Source organism: Xenopus tropicalis, chromosome 3 (genome assembly GCF_000004195.4).
Source record: "Xenopus tropicalis strain Nigerian chromosome 3, UCB_Xtro_10.0, whole genome shotgun sequence".
NCBI lineage: Eukaryota > Metazoa > Chordata > Amphibia > Anura > Pipidae > Xenopus > Xenopus tropicalis.
Genome location: NC_030679.2, coordinates 64,207,428 through 64,233,708, shown reverse-complemented (window position 1 = coordinate 64,233,708; position 26,281 = coordinate 64,207,428). Strand labels below are relative to the sequence as shown.

At 37.0% G+C, this 26,281-nt stretch overlaps 1 protein-coding gene across 1 annotated transcript in view; it reads right to left on the bottom strand.

Annotated features, from left to right (window-relative positions):
• Window positions 1–2,612: 2,612 nt before the first annotated feature.
• nell2 (neural EGFL like 2) overlaps window positions 2,613–26,281 on the bottom strand; it is a 114,799-nt gene continuing 91,130 nt past the window's right edge. Inside the window, 5 exon segments of the mRNA NM_001097285.1 lie at window positions 2,613–3,499; window positions 14,514–14,738; window positions 14,850–15,026; window positions 16,595–16,788; window positions 19,320–19,460. Coding sequence (NP_001090754.1) covers window positions 3,449–3,499; window positions 14,514–14,738; window positions 14,850–15,026; window positions 16,595–16,788; window positions 19,320–19,460 — 788 coding nt within the window. The 3' untranslated portion in view covers window positions 2,613–3,448.

Sequence of the window (26,281 nt, the reverse complement as noted above, 5' to 3'; positions counted from 1 at the left end):
TTTTGCCAACAGTACAAAAAGGTTTAGATACAAGGACAGCAATTAAGTTGTCAATGTGAACATTCATTTAGCTTAGTTATTTGTGGGTCTTAAAATTAATTTGAATACTATAGTTTTCTAACCTAACTGTGGCCGATATAGTAATAGTGCTTCCCAATCATCTCAGTAATAATAGTAACAGGGATATACGTCACTGTAACAAGCATCAACGATCAAAATATGGATCCTTAAAAAAAAATTGTCAAAATGCTAATAACCCTGGGGAACAGCAATCTTACTGGCTATTGCATATTTGTTTTACATGGAGTGGGCACTTTCCAAGTTGTTGACTTGACAATAGAAACAAACCCATGCAGAATTCTGATGAGTTAGTTCTATGGCAGATTTTAGCAAAGTGCCAGGACAAAATAGAAGAAAGCTTTACCTATTAAAGAACACTTTGCTAGAAGAAACTGGCATGTCTGTGTCCCATATATAAATTATCTCAAGCTTTGTTTACTGTAGAAATAATGGTATTATTTTGTGTAGTTGTACCGGCTCTGTATACAGGATTTCTCCCACACTGACCATTATGACAACAAAATACTTTATAAATCCAAGCTGCAAAGTGGCCATATATATATATATATTTATTTAAAGCATGTCTCCCAGCATATACACATCTTGCAGCTTTGCAGGTTTAATGCTCATAGGAAATCCCTCTATCAAAGTTTTAGTGAAGATATTATTTGAAGTGAAGATTACACCCAGCCCAACTGTGGGTAATGTTATTATGCATGCACAGAGTCAGGCAAAAAGAGATTGGAAACACTGTCATAGTTGTCATATTGTGTACAACGGAAATCCATTTTCCAATAAAACTCGGAATAACGTAAGTAAGCCAATTGCCAATAAAGCTATGGATAATTAACTTCTGTAAGTAAGCCAATTGCCAGCAGAGCCAGGAATAGATTTGTTGTCACTCTTACCCTCTCCCTATCTAACCTCTACTTGTTTTCATTAAGCTGCTCAATTTCCTTCTGCAACTTGCTAAGAATGTCAATACGTTTACTTGCATAAATAACTTTCTTCACTGGAGAAGCCAAAAAAAAGAACGTTAATGATAAAACAGTAAATAAAATTCATGTGCCATTTTCTTGTAAATGAGCCACACATTTTAACAGCTAATTAATGGATAGAATTTGTATCCCAGTTTACTAGAATAAGTTAACATTACTGTCCAGACCCAAATCATATTTCGCTAAATTAATAAGAGAAATAATTCATAGAAGTTGTGTACTATCCAGTTAAATTCACATATAGTTTGTTAGTGGCTGCATTCAGGTTGTTGATTTGCTAATAAAAAAGCCACAATACACTATAGCAAGTTTGCTCACACACTATGACCACTGGCAACACAACCTAATAATGGACAAACTCAAATGTTCCCAAAGAGCCACACACCAAATACAGTGCTCTAGGCATGGATAGAAAAGAAACTGTATTTTTATTGTGTATCCTACAGTGTGGAATACAACATAAGTGGTTGGTTTCCATTTAAATTGTGTTGTTTCAACAAGATTGATTTCAGAGCCAGAGTTGCTTCCTCTGGTTTGGCTAGCTAAAATGGCACCATTCTTGTAGACCACAACAGTAATCATTAACAGTATAGAACATAAATAATTAAAACACTTAGCTGCTTACCTTCTCTTCTCACCGTTCTGTTTCTGATCTCAAAGCTGTGTTCCCTGGCCAAAGTGCATCTAAATAGAGGCCCGGCTACCTACTACAGAATTCTCTTCCATGAAAAAAGACCCTAAAGTTGCACCATAACTTCAGTGCGACAGATTTACGAAAATTCAAACTGGGAAATCCAAATGAATTCCCAGAAGTTTGAATTTTATCACATTTATTAGCATTTTTCTGATGGTAAAAAAAAATAATAAATTATTTAAACCCCTTCATAAGTACCATGATTAAATTTTTAATATAGGTAAATTCTGTTCTTTTTTTCATTAATTCAAATGTAAGGCCAACAATGGAGCTTTATAAATATCACATTTATGTATTCCATATTCAATACATTTCTGCCCTACTGGTCTGGAATCCAATGTTTCCAGAGCTGTCAGTATCACTTCAAGTAACAAATATGAATATCTAGGAAAGACGGTAAAAAGTGCTACAATCTTGTTGTATTGGTATGATTATAGTGAAACTTACTTCTGGTATTTTGATCATGTAATTTTCCCCTATTTCTGCTTCTATGCTAAAATGCTTAAAAAAGGGAATTGTCAAAGTTTAACAAGATTGAGGTATTTATTTCTAACCAATATACATAATACAGTTTTTAGCTATGTCTAAAGGGAATAATATGACAGAGTGCTAAAGTAACCATAGTAAATATATTGTGTTAGAATAACTGATAGATTACTGGAGAACATAATAGCATTTTTGTATGAATGTAAGCCTTTGACAATAATTTTCACATCATTTTTCTGCACTGTTTCAATTGTAATGTATCAATGCTTCCTGAAATATATATGAGGAACAACTCGGAGACCTTCTGGTATTATTACAGAACATTACATTCTGTAGTGCATAACAAATCTCTTTAAGAAATGACATGTCAGAAGTATTTGTAAGAGAAACATTTATTTAAATCTTCACAAGAACACAACAGTACTAAACAGGTTCAGAAATAATAAGTGCAAGAAAAAAACCCATAAAACGATGGACTTCCCCAATGAGCACACCTTTTATACCATGCCAATACATGAATAACATAATAGTTGATTTCTTATGGTTACAAAATAATAAGAGGTGCTTTTATCACATTTATATCAATTGGATTTTTTTTTCAAATACACTTTCTACAATATGTAATAAAATATTTCAGCCAAAAATCAGTGACAAACCAGAAAATGCGCAAGTAATAAACAGTGAGAAATGTAACAGATTCATTTTAAGGGTAAGGATCAAACAAATGCATCTCTCAAAGCGATATAGGTCATTTTCCAGCGTGGGTGTGCGCATGTGGCATTCGGAGTACAAATTAATAAACAGTCAGCTTTCCTGGGTTTTGGTGGAATTCAACCATTTGGAAAACTATAATAAAAAAAAATCTGCTTGTTGTCCTTGAGACCTACTGAACTTTTCAGGGCGTTACATAGTTTGTCGTAATTTCTGCTTGAGTTCCATCTGAATACTCATAAAAGTACACAAAATGATCAGTAAGAATTGCTATTTATTTGGCCCCAAGCTGACAAATGTAGTGCAGTTATTTGGTGTTCAGTAGCCATTGGATTTTTGCCTCCATAAATTCATTTCGCAAATGGTTACATTAAGCAATATTGTTTTAATACTATTTTCAAAATTATGTGCATTTTTGGTGTAAGGTCTTTGAGGATGAATAACATTCTTTATTTGTATTTTTTTCCTTCCTTCTGGAGACCAAAGTCATGAGTTCTTTTCACAGCTCCTGAAGGCACTGGGGATCCACTGAACAACACATATGGCCATTCTAGACAGAGGAGAGAAAAATAGAAATTACCATTTGGAATCTCTGCAAATTCAACACATGTATTGTAACTAACAATATAATATGTCAATGCATGCTTTTTAGAGTAATATAGTTACCCAGTCTGAAGAGCAATTACCCAGTCCTAGTTGAAGAGAAATTGGGTGCACAGTTAATAAAATAAAAAAACGCAGGCCAAGAATCAGCTGATCCTCTGACCTCGGTCTCTACTGTGCCTGCACTCACAGGGTTTAGACACATGGAGTGGATTGGGGCAGAAACATCCAAGTATGCTTATGCATTTTCATGCCAAAATCCAGGTCCACTATTGGTCTAGTGAGAAATCCAAGTTCAATGAATACCATAACTTAAATATTGTTTATTTTGAACTTTTTTTAAATTTACAATATTTTGCTGTGGAAATACTGTGATGAAAGCATCCTCCATTGACCTTTTCTACAAATATATATACTCCACTTATGGTCAACAAATAGGGTTTATATGGTCCAAGTCTAGTCTTGTGACCCACAGCAACCAACCAGCAAAAAAGCCTCTTCTGGTAACATGAGGCATGTGATGGCAGTCAAGACTTTTTGTTGCTTCTACTTAAACTCCATCTGCACATTAATGCCGGTAGGAAGGCAACTTCAAATGGAGGAGAATAAGTGAGAAAATGTCCATTCTGCTGATTCTATAAGTTTCATAAAAGAAATTTGACAACTTTTTGTTGCCATATATTTGTTCTGGGTTGGGATTATATTTAACTAAGTAAGCACATAGAGAATGAGCTCTTTGCACTCTAGCTTTGGTCTATTTGATGCTGGAAAACCAATAACGAACAGAGATACATGAGATTCTATCACTATCCATTCCAATTGATTACCCATAGAAGATGAGAATGGAGGAACTATTACTACTATAAAATATAAATGACTGTAATTTTCTCCCACTTAACTGCACATTTTATTTTACATATTTATGTTGAATGCAGATCTATATTGTGTCTAAGGAAATTCTAGCACCATCTGCTCTTAATTAATATTTACCAAAGAAATTTACAATTTCAGCCATTTTCATTGTTCTTCATTAGAAAATATGCAAACATTTTGTTTTTTTATATATAAATAGATTATTTCCCTACCCCTAGGGACTGGTAGTACAGGGATGTTATTGTGTTTCCAGGAACCCACATCCTAATGCACAAGGGGTTAAAAATATTCTCCATCAACTCTTTAAAGCAAATCCAATCATGGTGTGGCAGGCAAGCAGAGAACATACAGATTTATAATCATTATGGAATCATGTTTCAGAGATTTTTTTTATCTTTGGACCCCATTTCAACCTAAGTCCATGGTTAGACTGGCTCACTGGGCTACCAGGAAAAACCCTCTATTTCTCTAATTTCTCTAACCACACTTCTTCTTCCATATTATATACTAAATTACTACTACTTGTAGTAAAGAGACTGTAAATTAATGTAAAAAGCAAATGGGGCCTTATTCCTGACTTAATAAAAATACACTAAATTGTGGGGCTTAAAAGCAATCTGTAAACCAGAAAGTGAAGCTCAGTGATTCAATTATATTGCAATTTTTACAAAATATTCTGCATATTGGACTGCTTCTGGGCCTTTCATATGTAGTACTTATAGCTTTCGGTTTCTTTGGCTTATGATTATTATAATACACAATTTATATTCAAGGATAATACAGAAAAATTCCCACTTGTTCTATTTTCTTATTTTACAACATTTTCCTGACTGGGCTTTAAGCTAACCATACAAATCGATCCACTTGTTGAGTAAAGTCACCAAACAAATGTATATTTTCCTAAATGTGCCTACAACCTGTCTAATATACAGTTGATCCTGTTTAGCTGTTGGTTGAGCATGCAGTTTGCCCTCATACATGTCCGTAGCTTATACCAGCTCTTATCTTACATTTTGATAAATCTGCCCCTATATGTACAGTTGCAAAATTATGTAAATTCAGAGCTTAATACATAAAAACTCACCTACGTTCTATTCACTCCTATGAGAATTTTAGAAGTGTATTTATCAAATGGTGAGCTCTAACTTTCACTCATTGATAAATATGCTTTTGAAAATCCCATAGGAATGAATAGAAGGTGGGTGGGTTTTTATGTATTAAGCTCTAAGCTCACATTTTGATAAATCTGCCCATTAGTCTAGAAAGCTGCAAATGTATAATATTTAGCATTTTTATGAAACGCAAAATGATCAATACTTTAAAAAAAACATCACTTAATCTAAATTCAGCCAACCTGGAACACCAAACATTGACAAATCATATTGTGTTTTTTTTTGCAAAGCTGTTGACCTTTTTGTATGTAAGGTCATTTTAGTATGTAATTATATTTATACAATACTGATAAATGCATAGGAAAGAAAAGGAAAATATCTGTCTTTAAATGTTGCTGTTTCAATGCAAACATAAAATAAATCCACATTTTGTATTTCTCACTTCATCTTCAACACCAGAGATCTTATATTATCTTATCTTTCTTTCTCAAAACACTTTCCTTATGCCACCCCTTTTGTTTTTTTTGGTGTGAATGGGCAAAGGTAAGTGATCCTTTGCTCTTACAATAAAGGGCTCAGAGGGTTTCCCGTAACAGGAACCTATACCAAGGGATTCACTGGATGTGCCTTGTTACCTGGCCCCTAACCAAACTACACGTGTATTCAGGATTTTCTGTAAATAGTTTACAATACAATAGTTTCCATTTTAGGTATTACTGGATGTTATCTTTGTGTTTCCTTCGGTAAGATACATGCTCCACAATTTGAAAAGACTGCAAAATGAAATACCTATCTCTGAATAAAAATAATTGGCAAAGTTAAAAACACACCAATATATAAGGCCAAATTAATAATGCACGTTTTTTTTCTGTTTCCCCAAATCATAATTTTTAGTACTAAATTTGTGAAAATGACACACATTCAAATTTTTATAGATCTGCCTCATAGTGTCTTTAAATCAGTGTCTTTTTAACAATGCTGTGTCTTTAAAGTACATAATATTTTTTTTAAAGAAAAAATGCCGGGGAACCATTACAGAATTTTCTGTGTAATAATTGTGTTATTTATATTGTCTCTGCATAAATGTTTCTTGCGTTTTGTGCTTTTTTGCTTACTCCCAGGGGAATGTGTTGGTGAATATTGAAAGAAACAGTTCAGATAAGAGATCCTCTGAAGAGTACGGAGTAAGAGAATACATAAAAAATTGAATATGGCCTAACTGAAATATTCATTTTTCACTCTGTCATTTGAAAGCATCAGGTCTAATGGAGAGTTGACCATATAATGAATAATCAATTGCTTGCAGTGCTTTACAAGATGAATGTGTGCTGGAAGGACATTAAAGAACAAGTTCAATAGAAATGCCCTCAGTTTAAACTGATGCAGAAATCTGGATATGGCAGAGGTTGCACTATAAAGAAACGTCATACTAAACATATGTAAACCTTGGTACAATATGGCAAAAAAATGGCTTCCATCCTGGTTACTTCCAAAGACCATCCTCTAAACCAGTAATCCTCAACCAGTGGTTCGTGAGCAACATGTTGCTCCCCAACCCCTTGGATGTTACTCCCAGTGGCCTGAAAGCAGGTGACTATTTTTGAATTTCTGTTAAGGAGGCAACCTTCAGCTGCATAAAAACCAAGTATAATGCTAAACAGAGCATTCTATAGGCTGCCAGTCCATATAGGGGCTATTCAGTTGCCAATTATAGCTCTTTTTAGCAACTCCAGGAACCTTTTTCATGTTTGTGTTGCTCCCCAACACTTTTTCCATTTAAATGTGGCTCATGGGTATAAAAGGTTGGGGATCCCTGCTCTAAACCATAAGAAATCCATAGACAGTAAGAGAGCTGAATAAGAGGCTGATGCAAGTTGTGGGATGAAATCACCACCCTTTCTCATCCAGCACTGAATAGACTTCTCCATCGAAACATTGGGACTATTACAGAAAGAGAAGTATGGATTGGAAAGTAAAAAGAATAATGGGAGCATCTGCTGCTTCATCTTTTCATTCAATGGCCAAGATGTAACTGTGGTGTCTGGTCTTACAGAAATCATTAGGTGATGCATCTGGCCTACAACTGTCTGAAATCAGTGGTGGAAGCAAAATACTACACTAGTAATTTTTTAGAATCATGTAAACTGATGCTAATTTAGACAAACTCTATTCTCCCCTGGTGTATCTCTTGATATCTTCTTATATTGCTAGTTCTATATTGTACACATCAAATGCATCCGCCACTGCCAAGTATAATTCAGTGCACTACTGGAGCAGTCACATTAAATGAAACTACTATACTGCCCTCAAGGGGAGAAGCCTGCCAGGGGTAACCAACTAATTGTTACTTTGGCATTATGGGCAGAAAAGAAAATGGCATTGATGATGACATTTGAAATGATGGTCAAACCCAAGTGTATAGAATTGTTGATACAGGAAACAGTTGAGGTTCAGGCCTATTTGTACTGACAAATGGTACAAAGTGAAGTGGCCACTTTTCTATCTTTATACAGAAGAAGTTATGAGCCTCTGGCCTTATGTCATCTAAAGGACATGTTCAACATCATCATGCAAAGGTGTGATACAGGCTAAACTGGAATATTTCCCTTTACTAGACACTAGTGGTGAAACAACAGAGGTCAGCCTAAAATAATAGGGCAATGTATAGTAGAGCATAATTAATGAAAAATTAGCAGAAATAGAAGATGTGGACATCATTGCACAGTATATTGTGTGGCTGCTGATATTAAAGAGATTAACCAAACAGATAAGGGGAGCTTGTAATCTTGAGTACCCAGACATAATTGGGTCTCATTGTAAGAGAGAATAAACCATGGACTTGTGAGATGGTGTTGCAGGGCACCAACTCTCATTGGCCTACTTGCCTTGGTGGCATTTATCTTGGAAACCAGTCATTATCTGTAGATATTGCTAAAGTTGGTACCAGGCCTTTAAAGTGAGAGTGATGTTAGCAGAGTGAAGTAGTGAGTAAGTAAAACACCGGTTTCATTTTGCTAGGTGTATTAAATATGAGGGCCTTTATTTTTTTTAGATACAGTTTATTTGGTTTAATTACACTGTAGGTATATTTTAAACATGTGAAGGATCATTTATAGATGTAGTGAAGTGCAAATTGCTGTGTTTTTCCCCCCACAATACAGTGTTCTTTCCCACATTGTGTCCGCACACAAAACAGTTGCAGAATTGGGATGATGCTAATATGCTTACTTTGGGTGAATAACAGCATTAGTGTGCAATTTGCTTGGCCTTAATCTGTATAGTCAAATGAACTAACCGTATAAAAACTCAGGAATTACAGCAACATACTGATTTAATAGGTGCACTCACACACTATTCATGAGAGCAGCTGCAGGAAGTGCAGGGAGCATGTCTGACAAAATCTGGCATCAAAATAAATGATATTTTTGGAAATATACTGCATTTAAAATAACCTCCAAGGTTTCCCTTTGGTGTCAATTCAGGATGTAAAAGTTCTGCTATATTATAACAGTACTCAGGCCAGCATTACAGTGGAATTTACAGGAATAAATGGAAAAAACCAACATAGTAAACTTATGAAGCACTTGATCCTGCAGTTTAGTAACTATGCTACACTAATTACTACACTTGCCACAGATTTGCAGTTGTTGCTGTTGTATTTTTTTTAGTATTATTTCTTATAGTGGAGGCATTTATTGGTGCTTTTCTAACATAGAACAAAAAATGCTGCCCTTCTGTGGAGAAAGCCATAATTGCCTTGTTTCAGTGGATACACTGCTAGAATTTTAAAATGCATTCCCAACATGGATTTTAGTAGTGGGTCTAAATACATAAAGTCATACATAATTCCAAGGCCAATTATTTACATTTCCATTACATTTTTTTCAAAAGAAACACTAAACACAACTGGTATGGCATGTCAGAACTGCAAATTCCACTGCAAGAAATAATGCATAACATAGATAGATTTATCTTGTAAGGTCTTATGGAGCTGGCTTGAAAGTAAATAACAGGAAATTGCACACTTTTCAGGCAATAAGCAAGGAAAATGATTGTTCCACTCTATTAAATGGCAGAAAAATAGAATTCACTGGTGCAGTGCTTAGTACTATAAATCTGTTACAATGTTTCAGGCATATTCTGTACCTCCATATTGCTTTCTGTACACATATATAATTACACATTGTGTTATTACCTATGCCTTTTCCTTACATGTCTATCAATTCTTTGATGATTTATCTTTGCTTATAAAATTTAGAAAAACCTTAATTCAAACAGTCTGTAGGTCAGAGGAAAAGTACAAGGCTGTACTTTTCCTATGTCTATATTAAAAAAAACTGGCCCATTGATATTTTGCTCTCCTGTCCTTTCTTACTGACAAATGGCTGCATATGTGGATTCACGATAAATTGGTTTATCAAATTCTGACCCAAATGCCACTTGCAACCAAGTTCAAAAACATAAATGGCAATTTTATATTTAGATCATTACCTAGAATGTTAGCGGTTGTTTGATATATAGCACACGCATAATAAATTGGAGAAGCCAAAAAGCCTACATTACTAAGACCTGCACTGCACTGGACCTTGTATGACACTCAGATTTACTAAAAACAATCTTTAACATTAAACTCATATTTTAGAAGTTCTATAGGTCAAGTAAACCTGTTATTAGGACTATTTATTTAGTTCCAAAGACACTGCCATCCTTGTTCCAGCTTAGAAATCCATTTTAGTCAGCTGTACCAGTAGCACCCTCATTAATCTCGCTGTTATCTGGAAAGCAGAATTTCCCATAAATAAAAAAATGACCTAGTTGGACAGCTATTTTTATTCCTGTCTTAGCTGAAATGTGCATGTTGGAGATATACATATATATATATTACATAGTATAGAGGTCACACACACCAATATAGGTAAATATGTGGGTGGCATGTTATAGTTATACATTTTTATTACTGGATTGACGTTTCACTATTAAAAACTTTGAATTGTCTAAAACGCAACCATTAATAAATGTTCACTGGACTGTACAACAATGAAATTCATTCAGGCAATACACATTTCCAAAGCAAGACCTATTTATTAGGCTGACAAAAGAATAAACTGCCCATCTAATATTATAAAGCTAATGTGCTTTTTATTTGAAGCCAGTGCACAGTCAGGAAATATCTCCTGGTTAGTGATAAGCCAATCTGTCCCATTTCGCTTTGCTGAAAATTATGAGAAACTCAAAAAAATCACAAAACGACGAAAAATTTGCAAACGCAACTTTTTTTAGACACGTACATGTTCCTGGTGGGGAGAAGTGCACACACATAGGGGCTGATTTACTAACCCACGAATCCGACCCGAATTGGAAAAGTTCCGACTTGAAAACGAACATTTTGCGACTTTTTGGTATGCTTTGCGATTTTTTCGGATTCTTTCCGAATTTTTCGTTACCAATACGATTTTTGCGTAAAAACGCGAGTTTTTCGTATCCATTACGAAAGTTGCGTAAAATCTGGCGATTTTTCGTAGCGTTAAAACCTGCGCAAAAAGTTGCGCTTTTTTCGTAGCGTTAAAACTTACGCGAAACTTTGCACCTTTTAAGTTTTAACGCTACGAAAAATGCGCAACTTTTCGCGTAAGTTTTAACGCTACGAAAAAAGCGCAACTTTTTACGCAACTTTCGTAATGGATACGAAAAACTCGCGTTTTTACGCAAAAATCGTATTGGTAACGAAAAATTCGTAAAGAATCCGAAAAAATCGCAAAACATACGAAAAAATCGCAAAATACCGATCATTACGAAAAAAACGCAATCGGACTCATTTCGACCCATTTGTGGGTAAGTAAATCAGCCCCATAAAGTGTAGAGGTTGGGTGCTTCTGTGGTATGTCCTAGAAAAATTCAAAGATTTATTGGCTTCGCTAATTTTTAATGCAATTTTATAAAGAACTTTTCTAATATAATTTTGTCTACCATAGACCTTACTAGTTCAACCAAAACATTTCAGTGCTTGTCAAAAGCAGAACCTGCTTTTTCTGAACCCATCCCTTCCCTTCATTATGGCAGTAGTTGTTATTGGGATAGTTTTTCTCTCAGAGAAATGGATCAAAGACTCAATTACATTTGTCTGACTTCTTCTCTAAAAAAAAACTTTTAGAGCAAAATGATGATGTTGGTGATTGCAAATTACTAAGGTGGTCAGCATCCTGTTGTGTTTTTTCTGACTATAAAATCCTTGAATATTTATGTTCAGCTAGATTTAAACCTCAGCAAGAAAGATGGGCATTTTTGTTTCTTTAGAGACCATCCTCAAACCTAAGAATTTTAAACTTCTTCAAAGCAATCTTTTAGAGATCTAAAATCATTTAAAAGACAAGGAAGGAGAACTTTCTTTTCAGAAAGGTTATTTTATGAATCAAGAACCTACTGATATAAAATTTTCCCTTTCCCATCTTTTAGCAGGCCACCGAGGAAACGGAAACCTAAGAACTTATCATATACAGGTATCGGACCCCTTATCCGGAAACCCCCATAGACTCCATTTTAATCAAGTAATTTAGATTTTTAAAATTGATTTCTTTTTTCTCTGTAAAAATAAAACTGTACATTATATTTGGTCCCAACTAAGATATAATTACCCCTTATTGCATGCAAAACAATCCTATTGGATTTAATCAATGTTTTATTGGTTTTTCAGTAAACTTAAGGTATGAAGATCCAAATTACAGAAAGACCCCTTATCCGGAATACCCTTGGTCCCGAGCATTCTGGATAACGGTTCCTATACCTGTATTACTTTTTTGGCCTGGTATATCTGAGGATTGCAAGAATGATGTACATTCCTGTTACCCGTAGGGGCACATTTACAAAAGCACGAACGCTCGGAGCGTTCATGAGAACGCTCCGAGCGTATTTTCGCCGAATTTTTCGGGCGTCCGCACGACTTTTTCGTACACCGCATGACTTTTTCGTACGCCGCACGACTTTTTCGTATGCTTGCACGAAAAAATCGGAAAGGTTTTACTGCTGTTTACAATGGTTCGGTATGAAAATTTCGTGACTTTTGGATCGCCAATACGATATTATCGTGACTAATACGATTTTTTCGTAAGCATTTTCGGGATATTTGCGATCTTCAGAAATTTTCGTTTTCAATCCGAATTTTTCCCATTCGGGATTCGAATTCGTGGATTAGTAAGTCTGCCCCATAGTCTTCTTCAACCTGTTTTTATCCTTGAGAGACCTTGGAAAATATTTCTTCAGATGTAAGATTTTATTCATCCCTCAAAGAGACTATTTTGTCCTGGTTTCAAAGTTAGGAATTTGGTTTGGTCATACACTCATCATTTAAGTCTTTCTTTTCTGACCAAGACGTTAACTCAGAAGTTGCTGGGAAGTTTTTAATTGAATCATGTGGCATTTAGGCTCAAACTTTCGACAACATTATAAATTCATCCTGTATTTAATTCTTCTTTATTAAAGTAAAACTATACCCCCAGAATGATAACTTAACCAACAGATAGTTTATATTACATTAAGTGACCCATTAAAGAATCTCGCCAAACTGGAATCAATATATATATCAGTAAATATTGCCCTTTTACATCCTTTCCCTTGACCCATTTAGTGATGGGCTGTGTGCTCACTTAAGAGATCGCATGAGCAGAAATAATGCAGCTCTAACTGTAACAGGAAGTAGTGTGGAAACAAGAGACAGAACTCTGCCCATTAATTCGCTGATGTGGCCTGGCATGTATGTGTGCCTTGGCTTGTTTGTGTGCACTGGGAATCCAATGATCCCAGGAGGTGGCCCTTAATTCTTAAAATGGCAATTTTCTATTTAGGATTACCCAATGGCACATACTTCTAAAAAAGTATATTTTTATGAAAATGGTTTATTTAGATGAAGCAGCGTTTTACATATGAGCTTGTTTATGCAATATCTTTTTATAGAGACCTACATTGTTTGGGGGTATAGCTTTTCTATAAGACCTGTGGTTGAATTCCCAGCCACCGTAACCAGTAGTGGTTCAAGGAACTTTGGATTCAAAGATTCTTCAAGGTTTACACCAGTACTTGGCTCAGTGAAAAGACTACACTCCTGAAGAGAATTCTTGGGAACCAGTTTCCAATGTCTGTGCTTCTCAGTTGGAAAAAGAATTTTACATTTCACATCCCAACAAGCCAGCTCCTTCACAAGCTTAGAGAGAACCGTGGGGGAAAGTCTAGGGGGTGGTGGGTTTTTACATGCTCTGCATGCACTTTTTGACATGTGAGCATACAAACACACATTCTGCCACTGAGGCCTGCATTCCTTGTAAAGTGATCTGCACCAATTGAGTTAGGAATTATTTCTGGACTGACACTTCTGTTGCTGACCCCTGCCTGTGATTTTCAACTTCCCAAATTTTTGATCCTTGTTCTGACTACTGATTTCCGATTTCTTCTGCCTGCCATGACCTTGCTTGCTTTCTGACCTGCTCTTGATTCTGACCAGTGATTTCTATGGGAGAGTAAACTGCCTGTAATACGCAGTCCTACCACTCCCCTACTGAGCCCAGTCCTCTAATCATTCCATTTACTGCTTCTCTAGTGAAAGATGGAGGAGAGGCTATTCTTCATCTCTTCAGGGTTTCATATCCACAACCTTGACATATATTGATTTATGAGACAAAGCATACCACTTTACTTAAACAAAACCTATTTATTCTATTAATTGAAAATGTAAATTAAAACTAGCAAACACAAGTAGTTTGTTGACAGTGATTTGGTCTTGAGATTTGCTGATGTGCTGAATATCTACTAGTAAGTGAATCTCTTGGGTATAATCTTTACTATTATCTATGGTACACTCATGGGGAACTAATAAAATATTTGCATAACAAATACTACAAACAAGGGAGGATAGCAATAGTATATTGATAGTATTTTATGACAGAAAATGCATTGCAAAACAACAATGATAGCTTATAAAGTATTTACCTTGCACTGACAGAGGGTGCACTCCGTGCCATGTTTTATCCAAGAGGAGCCTGTAAACCGAACCACATTTGTTTCATCTACACAAGTCTTTGTGATATCATTGCGTATAATATCTGCTTGGCATGGGTCACTGATGCAACGTGGGCAGCATTCACTTTCTGGAACCACGCTAAATTCACAGTCAATTTCTGGGCATGGCAGGGGCCAGCAATCAACTTCACCTTGCTAAAAGCAGAGACATAAATGTAATGTAACAACACATTTAATAGTCAACCAGTTATCTGCAAGCAATTGAAAGAAATATTTTGGGATGAGCTGGTTTTCTATGATACTTACTAAGCATCTGCACTGCTGGCAATTTTGTACCCATGTGTCTCCACTTTTATATGTCAACTCTCCACTTTGGTGCAAACATTGGCTACTTAGCCTTGGGTCACATTCAGGGCAGCAAAAAAGGTCAACAGTTGGATTCTCACAATCACAAACCATACGGCGACACATTACTAACCCAACCTGCAATAAAATATTCTTTATTAGAAATAGAAGGATATATATAGAAAACACTGCAAGGAAGTGTGGCTTTAGATCAAACTGAACCAATTTAATTGTGTGCACATTTATGGATACAGCAACTTCCTTACTTACTACCACAAAACTATGAACTATACATTTGCTAAAGAGAAAACTAGAGGTTTAATGACTTCATTATAATATAATTAAAATAATAATACATTATTTTAGCTATAGTTACAAAACTTATTTGTTGATACTTGATGCAAATGGAACCAAAATTTCTTATCATTTTATAAAAGTAAAGTTCTGCTCAAGCAGTGACTGTACATCTATTAAGAACAAGCATATAAAGTATTGATTAAATATCATCTGACCTGACAGTCTAATTAACTAAAATAGGTGCTGAACTGCAATAGTGCAATTCAATAGAAAGGAACACTGCAATAAATAAAAAATATAAATAATTATGAAATATAAGCGCCAATGTAATATGTCATAAGGAACCATGAGGAGTGTGGGGAAGACATGAATCTCAGTGCAGGAAAATTATTAATGGTATAATATCTGAAGAGGGGGTTACAACTATAGCTAAACCGAGGCCCCTTGAATTTGATCTTTCATCATAAAAGAATAAAGAGTGCTTGAATCACTGCTCTGTTTAAAGATGGCCATACACAGGCTGAAAAAAATCTGCCTGCTTGGTTCCTCCAGACAGGCCTATCCAGTGTCGGACTGGGATGCCAGGGGCCCACCAGAAAACCTTAGACCATGGGCCCACTCTCCAAACTACTTTTCACCCACTTCTTACTCAGTCTCTATATTTTCCTAGTTTTTTATCTTTGCATAATATAATCTATTCTTCTATACATTCAGTTGCTTTGTTCCCATAGAAAAATAAGTAATGACCATGAATTAGGCCAAATTGCTAAAAGCAGGAGGGCTCACTGACACCTGGGCTCAACGGAAATTTTCCTGGTCCTGTGGCCCTGTGGGCCAGTCCGACACTGGGCCTATTTATCAGACAAGGAGGTGCACATTGATATGGCCTTGTCTGACAAGCCTCAGTAGGCTCCAATGCCTCACTTAATTGTTGGACCTGGAGCCAAAAATCAGATAAGCCTGATTTGGCCCGGCATATGGAAGCCAAAACAAGCAGTGACCATACACATTACAATTATGATCTTTCCCATGACCAATTGCTAAATCTGAATATAGGCATAGATTTATAAAAACAAATTGAAATATAAATAAGGTTGAAGGCTTTTTTGGAAAATGTAACTTCAATTGTACAATTTTTATGTAGAAAAATGGTTGAAATAATTAGCAAGTAGGGCTTCTCACCATTTTGCCTTCCAAGGTGGCAGACCCAATGCCTCCCCCTCCCCAGCTGCAAGTGTAGAGCAATCAATTGTGCTGTTTTACACAATAAGAGCTGGAATTCTGCTTTTACAATGATATGATGTTTTGAAAACAAAACCTTACACTACATTTTCGGTAATTCAATTTCAAATCAAAGGAAATAAATCAAAGGTTCACAATCAATTGCCCATTATCCATAAATTATTTACCTGACAGGAGCAAACAGAGCAGCGATCATTTTCTAACACCCAAATCTGCCCATTGTGCTTAATCTTTCCTTCATGTGTGCAGTCACCAGAACAGTTTTTTCCATGTGGACAGCGACAATCAAATCCACCATCCAAATTGAAGCACACAGTGTCATTACTGCAGCTGTGCCTTCCCGTAGCACATTCATCAATGTCTGTGAAAAACATCATACAACACTCTTAGATTATTTACCAGAAACCCAGCTTCATGAATGCTGTTCTACAGAAAAGCACTACATATTGCACATAATATCATATACAGGTATGGGACCCATATCCAGAATGCTTGGGACCTGGGGTTTTCCGGATAAGGGGTCTTTCTGTAATTCGGATCTCCTACCTTAAGTCTGCTAATAAAATTATTTAAACAGTAATTAAACCTAATAGGATTGTTTTAGCTCCAATAAGGATTAATTAAATCTTAGTTGGGATAAAGTAATAGGTACTGTTTTATTATTACAGAGAAAAAGGAAACCATTTTTAAAAATGTGAATTATTTGATTAATATGGAGTCTATGGCAGATAGCCTTTCTGTAATTCAGAACTTTCTGAATAATGGGTTTCCTGATAAGGGGTCCGATACCTGTACCATAAACCAAAAAAATAGAAATACAGAACACATTTATTAGATTGCCAGGTATTATAACTATACTTTAAATATATTTTAAGTGCAAAGAGACTTTCAAAATAACTTAGTTACATTAGTCAGTTAGAATTGTTTAACATTTTACATTAATTGAGTAAAACCAAACCTGTTGTTCCCCCATTCCACACTCTGCAAACACTATATTACTAGAAGTATGAGGACAAGTGCCTGTCCAAAATCTAATCCTGAAACTAAGGATATTAATGTAAGGTTGATCCTCCATATAACATCCTTTACTGCCAAGGCTTTTTTGCTGGATGTGCAACAGCTGTATAACAGGATTTGATCCTTTCAACAGAGATGGAACACCTCACAGGTACTGATCAGCAAACATTTGAAGCCATGGGCTTTCTGTGGCAGCACCTGTAGGGATCCACCCCCATCTAGGAGATACATCTGAGTGAAGAGGGGTACACCACCCTAGCCATTACAGAGGTTACAGTAAAAGAGCTCCCACTTAGAGTTGATGAAGTGAGTGGAAAATGATCACAAATTTGAAAAACAGCAGCAGGTCACCTATGTCATTGTCAGTAACAGCCTTTCTGCCTACAGCAAACTTAGATAGGACTTTTTACACATGGGACTAAATAACACTGAGGTCTAGAACCAAATATATTTTGCAAGAATGTAAGTCATCAGGAATGTGAGAGAAAGCAACCAGGTTGAGATCATACACACAAAAGAAAAAGAGGAAAATCCATGGACTGTTATTCTGCAAAAAATCAGCTGAAGGATGGAAATAAAAGAAAAAGAGGATAATCCATGGACTGTTATTCTGCAAAAAATCAGCCAAAGGAAGGAAATAAAAGAAAAAGAGGATAATCCATGGACTGTTATTCTGCAAAATATCAGCCGAAGGAAGGAAATAAAAGTTGTTTCAGAGATTGGTTATTCCTTTCAATCAGACCATCTGGAGATGTTAGGAAGTAAAAAATCCCACCAGGGGCGGGCCAAGCTGACTGAGCACCCTAGGCAAACCAGTCGGCCACCTCGCCCCTGCACCTTCCTCCCCCCTTGTGTTTCAGCGCACATGCGCCGTTACGGGGGGGGGGGGGGTTCAGCAGCTACATGATAGTTCATTGCCCCCACTGCGTATTGACAAGCGGCAGGGGCAATGAAAAAGGAGCTAGGGGTAGGCAGGAGAGGGTCCTGCCTGGAGCCCCCAGTTTTTGCGCCCTAGGCAGCTGCCTCTTCTGCCTACCCCTAGTACCGGCCCTGAATCCCACCACAGCCTTTATAAATATTAGATTCCATCTATGTCATGTGACAGGATACTTTTGGGACAATAATGTAGATAGATGTCCCATAGACATTTAAAGGATAATCTACAGTACTTATAACAGTACTTATAACTTAGGCAGAAATGCAAGGAGTGCGAGAGCCTACACCTTAGAGCAGAAATCCCCAACCTTTTTTTACCTGTGAGCAACATTCAACTCTAAAAAGCGTTGGAGAGCAACACAAGCATGAAAACTGTTCCAGAGGTTACAAATAGGGGCTCTGATTGGCTATTTGGTAGCCCCTACATGGACTGGCAGCCTACATGAGGCTATGTTTGGCAGTACACCTGGTTTTTATGCAACTAAAACTTGCCCAAAAGCCAGGAATTCAAAAATAAGCACCTTCTTTGTGGCCACTGGGAGCAACATCCAAGGGACTGGTGAGCAACATGTTGCTCACAAGCCACTGGTTGGGGATCACTGCCTTAGAGTTTATTTTGGCAGCACTTCTGCCCAGGGAAATGGCTGCAATGTGCACCTTGGACTGGATTAACAGAAAAATATAAAAAAGTATGTGCTTATTGTTCCAGGCATATCCAAGGCAGTAAATAAGCATTATCTCTTAATCTTTTCCTAAGCAGTCTCCAGACTGGTGCCTTTCTTACAGTTTGGAAACTACTTCAAATGTGCCTAAATCCTTCTTTTTGACTTAATTTTATTAGGTAGGTTTTTATTTATTACATAAATGAAGAAGCCATAGTAAAACAACCCTCAAGTTTCTATTTCCAGAATTCTTACTATAAAAATATGTTGTACTGACCTTCACATGACTCTCCGCTTAAGGAAAACATTCCATTGTCATGGTAGCCGTCTCTGCATTCACAGTGGTACCAGCCGGGTAGGTTAATGCAGTTAGCGCGGCTGTCACATTGAACAAAACCTTCAGTGCATTCATCAATGTCTAATCAGCAACAAGAAAAAAAAATGAGTCTGATGTATACATACCTCTGAGCACTGTCTTGCATTCAGTTTTAACTTACTCAGTGGTGACAGAAATAAACAAAAAGTACTTCTGTGTGACAGGTGCGGCAGGTGAACTACACACTGCAGGGCATACTTACATTTACACAAAATTACTTCTCATTTTTAAGTATTATTTTTGCTAAAGGAAAACCACTCCCATTATTTTTAAGGCTACTGGATAAATGTAACAATTTTTAATTTGTGTTTTATTTTAATATACTTAGTAAATTGAAGTCCTTTGCTGCATTCTGTAACTCATATTTGTTGTTTGTCATAACTCATATTTGTCATATTTGGATCCCCAAAGTTGGGCCTCTTAGGATGGGTACCCTATAATAGGCCCCAGAGGGTGGTATTGGGACATCTAAGGTGGTCTGGGATGAAATTAGTTAAATGGGAGTTTTCCTGTAGTTTGGGCAGCAGTCACTGGGTGGTGTGTTAAGATATAAAAGGGAATGCAGCCATGTGCTGTTAGGTTTTCCAGCCCGGGACCTCCCTCTGTTAAGAGGTGTACAACGGGTCAGTGTGTAGATCACTCTAGGAGTGATAGGTAGTTTATTTAGTAAGGGCAGACATCACCCCTACAGGAGCAAGTGGGATTAAGATCACCCAGCACTACATCGCTGGAGTCAGGGGGTATAGTGGTCAGTTTAGGAGATTCCTAATCCAGTGGGTGTCCGCTTGGCAGGAGTACCGGAGAGAGCCCTAGAGAGGGTCTTCTGGCGTGAGTACCGGAGGGAACCCCAAAGGAGGATCACCTGGCGGGAGTACCGTGGGTAGCCCCAGGGAGAGAGGTTCTCCAAGGAGAAGGGTGTGCCCTGACTGATAAGTGTGCTCCTGGAATAATCTGTCTGTCTGCAATAAATAAGGTCTTCTGATTCAACATTATACCAGTGTCCTGGTCTCTTCCTGAAAGAGAGGATCCTCAACTGCCTGGTAAGCAGCAACCCCTAGGGAGGGGCAAGGTAACGGGAGTTGCAGGGAGTCCCTGACCAAGAAGTACAGTACAGTATTAAGTTCCCAGGGAGGGGAGTTACAGTTCAACCTGTCCCTACCCTGGGTGGAGGCACACCAAGTAACAACAGTATACCTGTTCCCCCATAGTAAGCGGGGGCTCAGGGCTCCTGTTAGCACTAAAAGCATCAGCAGTAGCAGCACTGTCTAAAAAGTGGGCTACATTTGTTTTGATTAAAAGTAGCCTAGTCAGTTATATGTTATAGGAGAAAGGCATTTACAATATACAGTATAAGAAATCAATTCATAATTTGGATCACCAAACCTTAAGTCAGCTAAAACAAGTCAGCTACAAGGCACTGTTTTGTTATTGCAGAGAAAATGGAAATTATTTTTAAAAGTACAGGTATGGGATCCCTTATCTGGAAACCCGTTATCCAGAAAGTTCAGAATTACGGAAAGGCCATATCCCGTAGACTCCATTATAAGCAAATAATTCTAATTTTTAAAAACAATTTCCTTTTTCTCTGTAATAATAAAACAGTACCTTGAACTTGATCCCAACTAAGATATAATTAATCCTTATTGGAAGCAAAACATTCCTATTGGGTTTAGCAGGCTTACGTTATGGAAAGTTGCCTTATCCGTAAAACCCCAGGTCCCGGGCATTCTGGATAACAGGTCCCATACCTGTATAAATTATTTGATTAAAATGGAACCTATGGGAGACAGCCTTCCCATAATTTGGAACTTCTATTATTCTCAGCATAATAATTTCTTTTTTTTAACTAGATATATTTCTATATTTTACAACATAAACCTTTCTTTATAAAAGGCATTAAATTATAGCTGGATTTCTATTACACCACTAACCATATCACTGAGCAAAGAGCAAAGCATTGCCTTTTCACAAAAACAGGCAGAACTCTCTCTTCTGAGATTATCGAAGTGTGCTGTGACTTGAGCATCTGATTCTTACATTTGTCTGAAACTTGAAAAATCATTGTAGACTACCTTTATTTATTGTTTTTAGAAATCAATCATACTCAGTTGCTTTACCAATGCCTGATAAGAGCCAACGTTTATGGAAGTCTAATGAAAACATGTCCACCTCCGATAAAACACATGATAAGAAATGTTTTGGGACTCTTATCAAATATTTAATCTGAATCAGCATCAGCTTTTATGGCTTTAGTTTCCACCTGTTCTTAAAAAAACCCTTTAATTTGTTTGAGAAGATACATAATAAACATCATCCACATCCTACACTATTTAAATAAACCTATATTCACCTTTGTTCTTATGGGTGGGGGGGGGTCTATTAATTCAAGTCTGTTCATTTATTTTTTACACAGTGAAATTAGAATCTATACAACCTTTGAATGCAATCAATAAAAGAGTTTTGTAAATAAGAATTATAGCTTTGGGATCTATAATGCAAAATGACTGAAACAATTTCATGTAATTTGGCATAAGTGTATAAGGCTATGTCAGTTTAGAACCAAGGACCTGGTATATACTAGCCTCTGTTTTTACAGGTTGAGCCACAGGCGGCAGTGTAGCCTGGGACTGGCTGATATATTTGGCCCTTGGCCTGATTTTTCACAATGCACGTTTTTTTCTGCCTGCCCTAACATTTGGCCTGTTTTAAAGGAGAACTATACCCCCGGGCGCAAAAAGCACCCTTAACTATCATTGCCTATATCTCCCTCACCTCTCCCTTATCGCATAGTTTTTAAGTTTACACTCTGTCCCTATCGCTAACCCCATGGCTAAAAATGCAGAGAAGCCACGAACCTGGCCGACATCTTACCAACTGAAGACTCTTTGGGTCTCTCCGCCGTCATGGACCCTGCTTGCGCATGCATTAATATTGGCAGAGGGACCCGAAGAGTCTTCCATTGGTAAGATGTTGGCCAGGTTCGTGGCTTCTCTGCATTTTTAGCCATGGGGTTAGCAATAGGGACAGAGTGTAAACTTAAAAACTATGCGATAAGGGAGAGGTGAGGGGTCTAGGCAGTGATAGTTAAGGGGGGTTTTCAGGCCTGGGGGTATAGTTCTCATTTAATGACTATGTTTTTCATTGCCACTTGCCAAGACCCTTCTTGAACTTGAACCTGTTTATTGACTATTCCATATACTGGGGTTTGTGTTTTTCTGTGCTTGTTAAATCCTGTTTCTAAACAGGATTCTAAATTTTCAGTGGTTATTCAGCAACCAGCTCTGTATAAATCAGCTATTCCTAACAGACTGCTAAGAGACATTTAAATACCCACAATGGTTTTATCACCAATGTGAAATATGCTGGCTTAGAAATCAAGTACCAGGCACTGTCTAATGATTATGGAGAAAAACAAATCCATAAAAACTTAATAAGTGCTTGTTTAAATGGCAATGCCTTATTTTAGAGCTTTCTGCATAATAGGTTTCTGGATAACAGAATCCATTCCTGTAATAGCTGCACAAACGGTTTGATTGTATTCAGATCAACTGCATTTACTAGAAATGCATTCAACAGAAACATAAATCATTTTAAACTACACCTATTTTATTTCTACAAATTCATAGAATTATTACATATTGTAAAGGGTAACGTGTTTTTATTATAAATAATCATGCGGTACCGAGAGTGTGCATGTGAAGGCTTACAATAAAGGAAAGTGCTTTATAACATTTCATAATTTCCTAGACATTGATTTTAAACTCATTTGTGAATAAGCCAGTTTATACTACTTTTATTTTACCACTGAAATTGCAGATTGCATAAGAGTAAATTAAAGGTCATTATTTACTGAATAATATAGTTTGCAGGAATCATAAACCCGCAGAATTTTTTCACACATTTCAGTAATTGCTATACTGAACCAAAAGAAATGTACATCACAAATGCCATTGGCAGGAAAAAATCAGTAGATTCTTTTGGGGGGGGTTTACCTGGGGCAGAGAGCATCCATAGGCCAATGCCCACAGCATAGGTTCATTTAGCATAAGTTTACTGTGGTTGGAGAGTGAGAGTAAGCTCCATCTATGACAACGGAAATTGAGTGTCTTTACTACATATGCAATTTGGTATTGTTTGTGCAGGGTTCCCTTCTATATAACTGTATGTTTTTTTTATCATTTATATCACTGCCCCACTTGAGCTTTGTCTAATCTCCCTACCACAGGCACAAAACACAAATACAATGTTGGAGTATTTTCCTTAGGAGCCAATAAACTCACGTGTGTTTTTTGATAGCATAAAGAACTGAAAGTACTTGTAGTTTCATATTGAAGCTGCTGTCTTACATATTATTAGTGATTTTGGTGCTTATCCTTGGTATTAAGATACGCAACCTTCTGTGTTTGTTAACTAAGAAAATATTGCACCTCACTATGATTCTCTGGGTATATCTGATAAATGTTCTACATGTCACTCTTGGAAATACACACTTTTTTAGAGAACAGAATTTCAATATTCTCTTTTCGAAAATACCATGTTTCAATATTTTTATATAGCTTGGGTTTCATTCTCAAGGTCAGAATTCTCAGATAAAATCTCAATAAAATACAGTTGCTTTGCACTGACTTGCTTCCCTGGAGCTGTCACTATGTCGCCATGTTCAGAGATCAGTGTTGATATAGCTATGATAAGACTATTTTTACTTATTTTAGAATACATCAATTATTGAAGTGTTACTAGTGAAACTTGGATGGTTTGTGACTCTAATGCATATTTCTCTATGGATTGTTATCACTCTACGTGATCCATATCATTAAATAGATGAGAAGAATCATGGCATGACATAAAAAATATATTTTTCTTTGAGCAGAAATGATTTGCACAGTTCCCTGGGTTTGAGTCTAAAAATGTAAAAGGAAATCAGAATTAGAACAAGGATGGTTGAGTAGCAACTGTGCTCTGACATAAACTGACCATAGAGTTTGCCCTGACATTAAGTTGGTTACAGAAGCTAGCACTTGATTTAAAATGACCATTGGTAACAGCCAGTGTTGCTGAGAAATCAGTCATATAATGGGTGATGATTCTTGATATAGAGGCTGGAAAATGATCCACCAAAATAGAGGGATGCCTTTAAACAAGCAGCTTTGAGTTGTTGCTCATTACATAATCTGGTGATATGTGGTTCCGATTCAAAGGGCCTTGCTAATTCTATGAAAAAAGGACAAATTGATTTCTACAAGAAAATGATAGGCTTTTTTCTTACAGTAATCAATCTATAGTCTTATGGCACTCAGAAGAGGGAGTGCAGCTTAGACTCATTATATAAATTGCTTGCATATATTTAAATCCCAATTGCATAACTTTACATTTATTCACATTGACTGAGACTTCTCTGCCACTTAGCCCCATAACATAATTTTGTTAAGATTTCCTGTAAGATGAAGCATACTGGATGCATCTAGTTGTACTGCATACTGCTGTGTCATCAGCAAACCGTAACTAATTGTTTTCTTCCTTTGTGTCATTAATTGTACAGATTAAATAAATGTGGAACCCAGTACAAGATCTTGCAGTGCACCATTTAGAACAGTAATCTAATTTTCCACTGACAATGACTCGGTTTACAATACTTCAGCAAATACTACATGTACAGTAGTACCACCAAACAGTCACCCGACACTAGTTATGTGTGGGCTGGCCTGAAACATGTGGGACATGCTGGTTTACCCCAGGGTTGGGCGGGCTGACCTGTGCAAAATTCTTGTGGGTCACAGGCAGGTTTGGGCTGAGTCCGTCCTTCCTTCCTTCCTTCCTTCCTTCCTTCCTTCCTTCCTTCCTTCCTTCCTTCCTTCCTTCCTTCCTTCCTTCCTTCCTTCCTTCCTTCCTTCCTTCCTTCCTTCCTTCCTTCCTTCCCACAACCTTAGCCTCCATCTGGCAGCCTGTATTTATAGGTGAACATCTTTCTGCCCTGCCCCCTTTGTGATGTCATGGATGGGCGGGTTGGGTGTGGGTCTATAATTACAGGTGCCTCATTACCAGACACAGACCTCTAATTAGAAATCAAGCATTTATGTGGCATTATATCAATAGCCTTTAAAACTTGCCACACACATTTGCCTTTTAATCAGGGTTGGACTGGCCCATAGGGATAACAGGGGATAAATCATGGTGGGCCCCCACCTGCTGCTCATGCTGGAAATGGGTTTCCTCATTTGGAAGATGAAAAAAAAATTAAAGATGACCATGCATTCCACTGCGTAATGCATGGCCATCTTTGATTTTTTGCAGGAATTTCAGCTAGGCAGAGCTAGACCAGCAGCATATTCTTGTGCGTTTGGTGGGCCCTGAGGTGAGGTTCTCTGGTGGGCCCCAGGCACCCTTGTCCAACATTGCTCCTTTTTAGTCCTGAAAATGCTGCACATGTTAAAACTGTGTTACAGGACATCACCTTAAATACTGGCAAATGGTTTATATGAATGAAAATGTGATTTTCGTGCATTTGGATTCTGTTTAGCTCAGTTTAAACCCATCATGCAGCATGTGGAGGGAACACATGTGAATCATAGTTAAGAAGAGCTTTCCCACAGTGAGGCTCTCATTGCAGGCAGGGGAATGGTATTTACTGTGTGTTTATATTACTTATGGCCATCTTAACAACACAGATATTTATAGGTTATTTATAGCATCTGTCAAGTCCTGTACAAATTATGTTTGTAATGAAATTCATATCCTTGCCAGAAGATATAAATTAGATGAAGAAATGCTCAGAGGAAGCTCTTTTGCAATCCTAACTATAAAAGCAAAACATCTTACATTTTATTACGCAATAAATGGGAACAGTTTCCTTCACATTTACATTT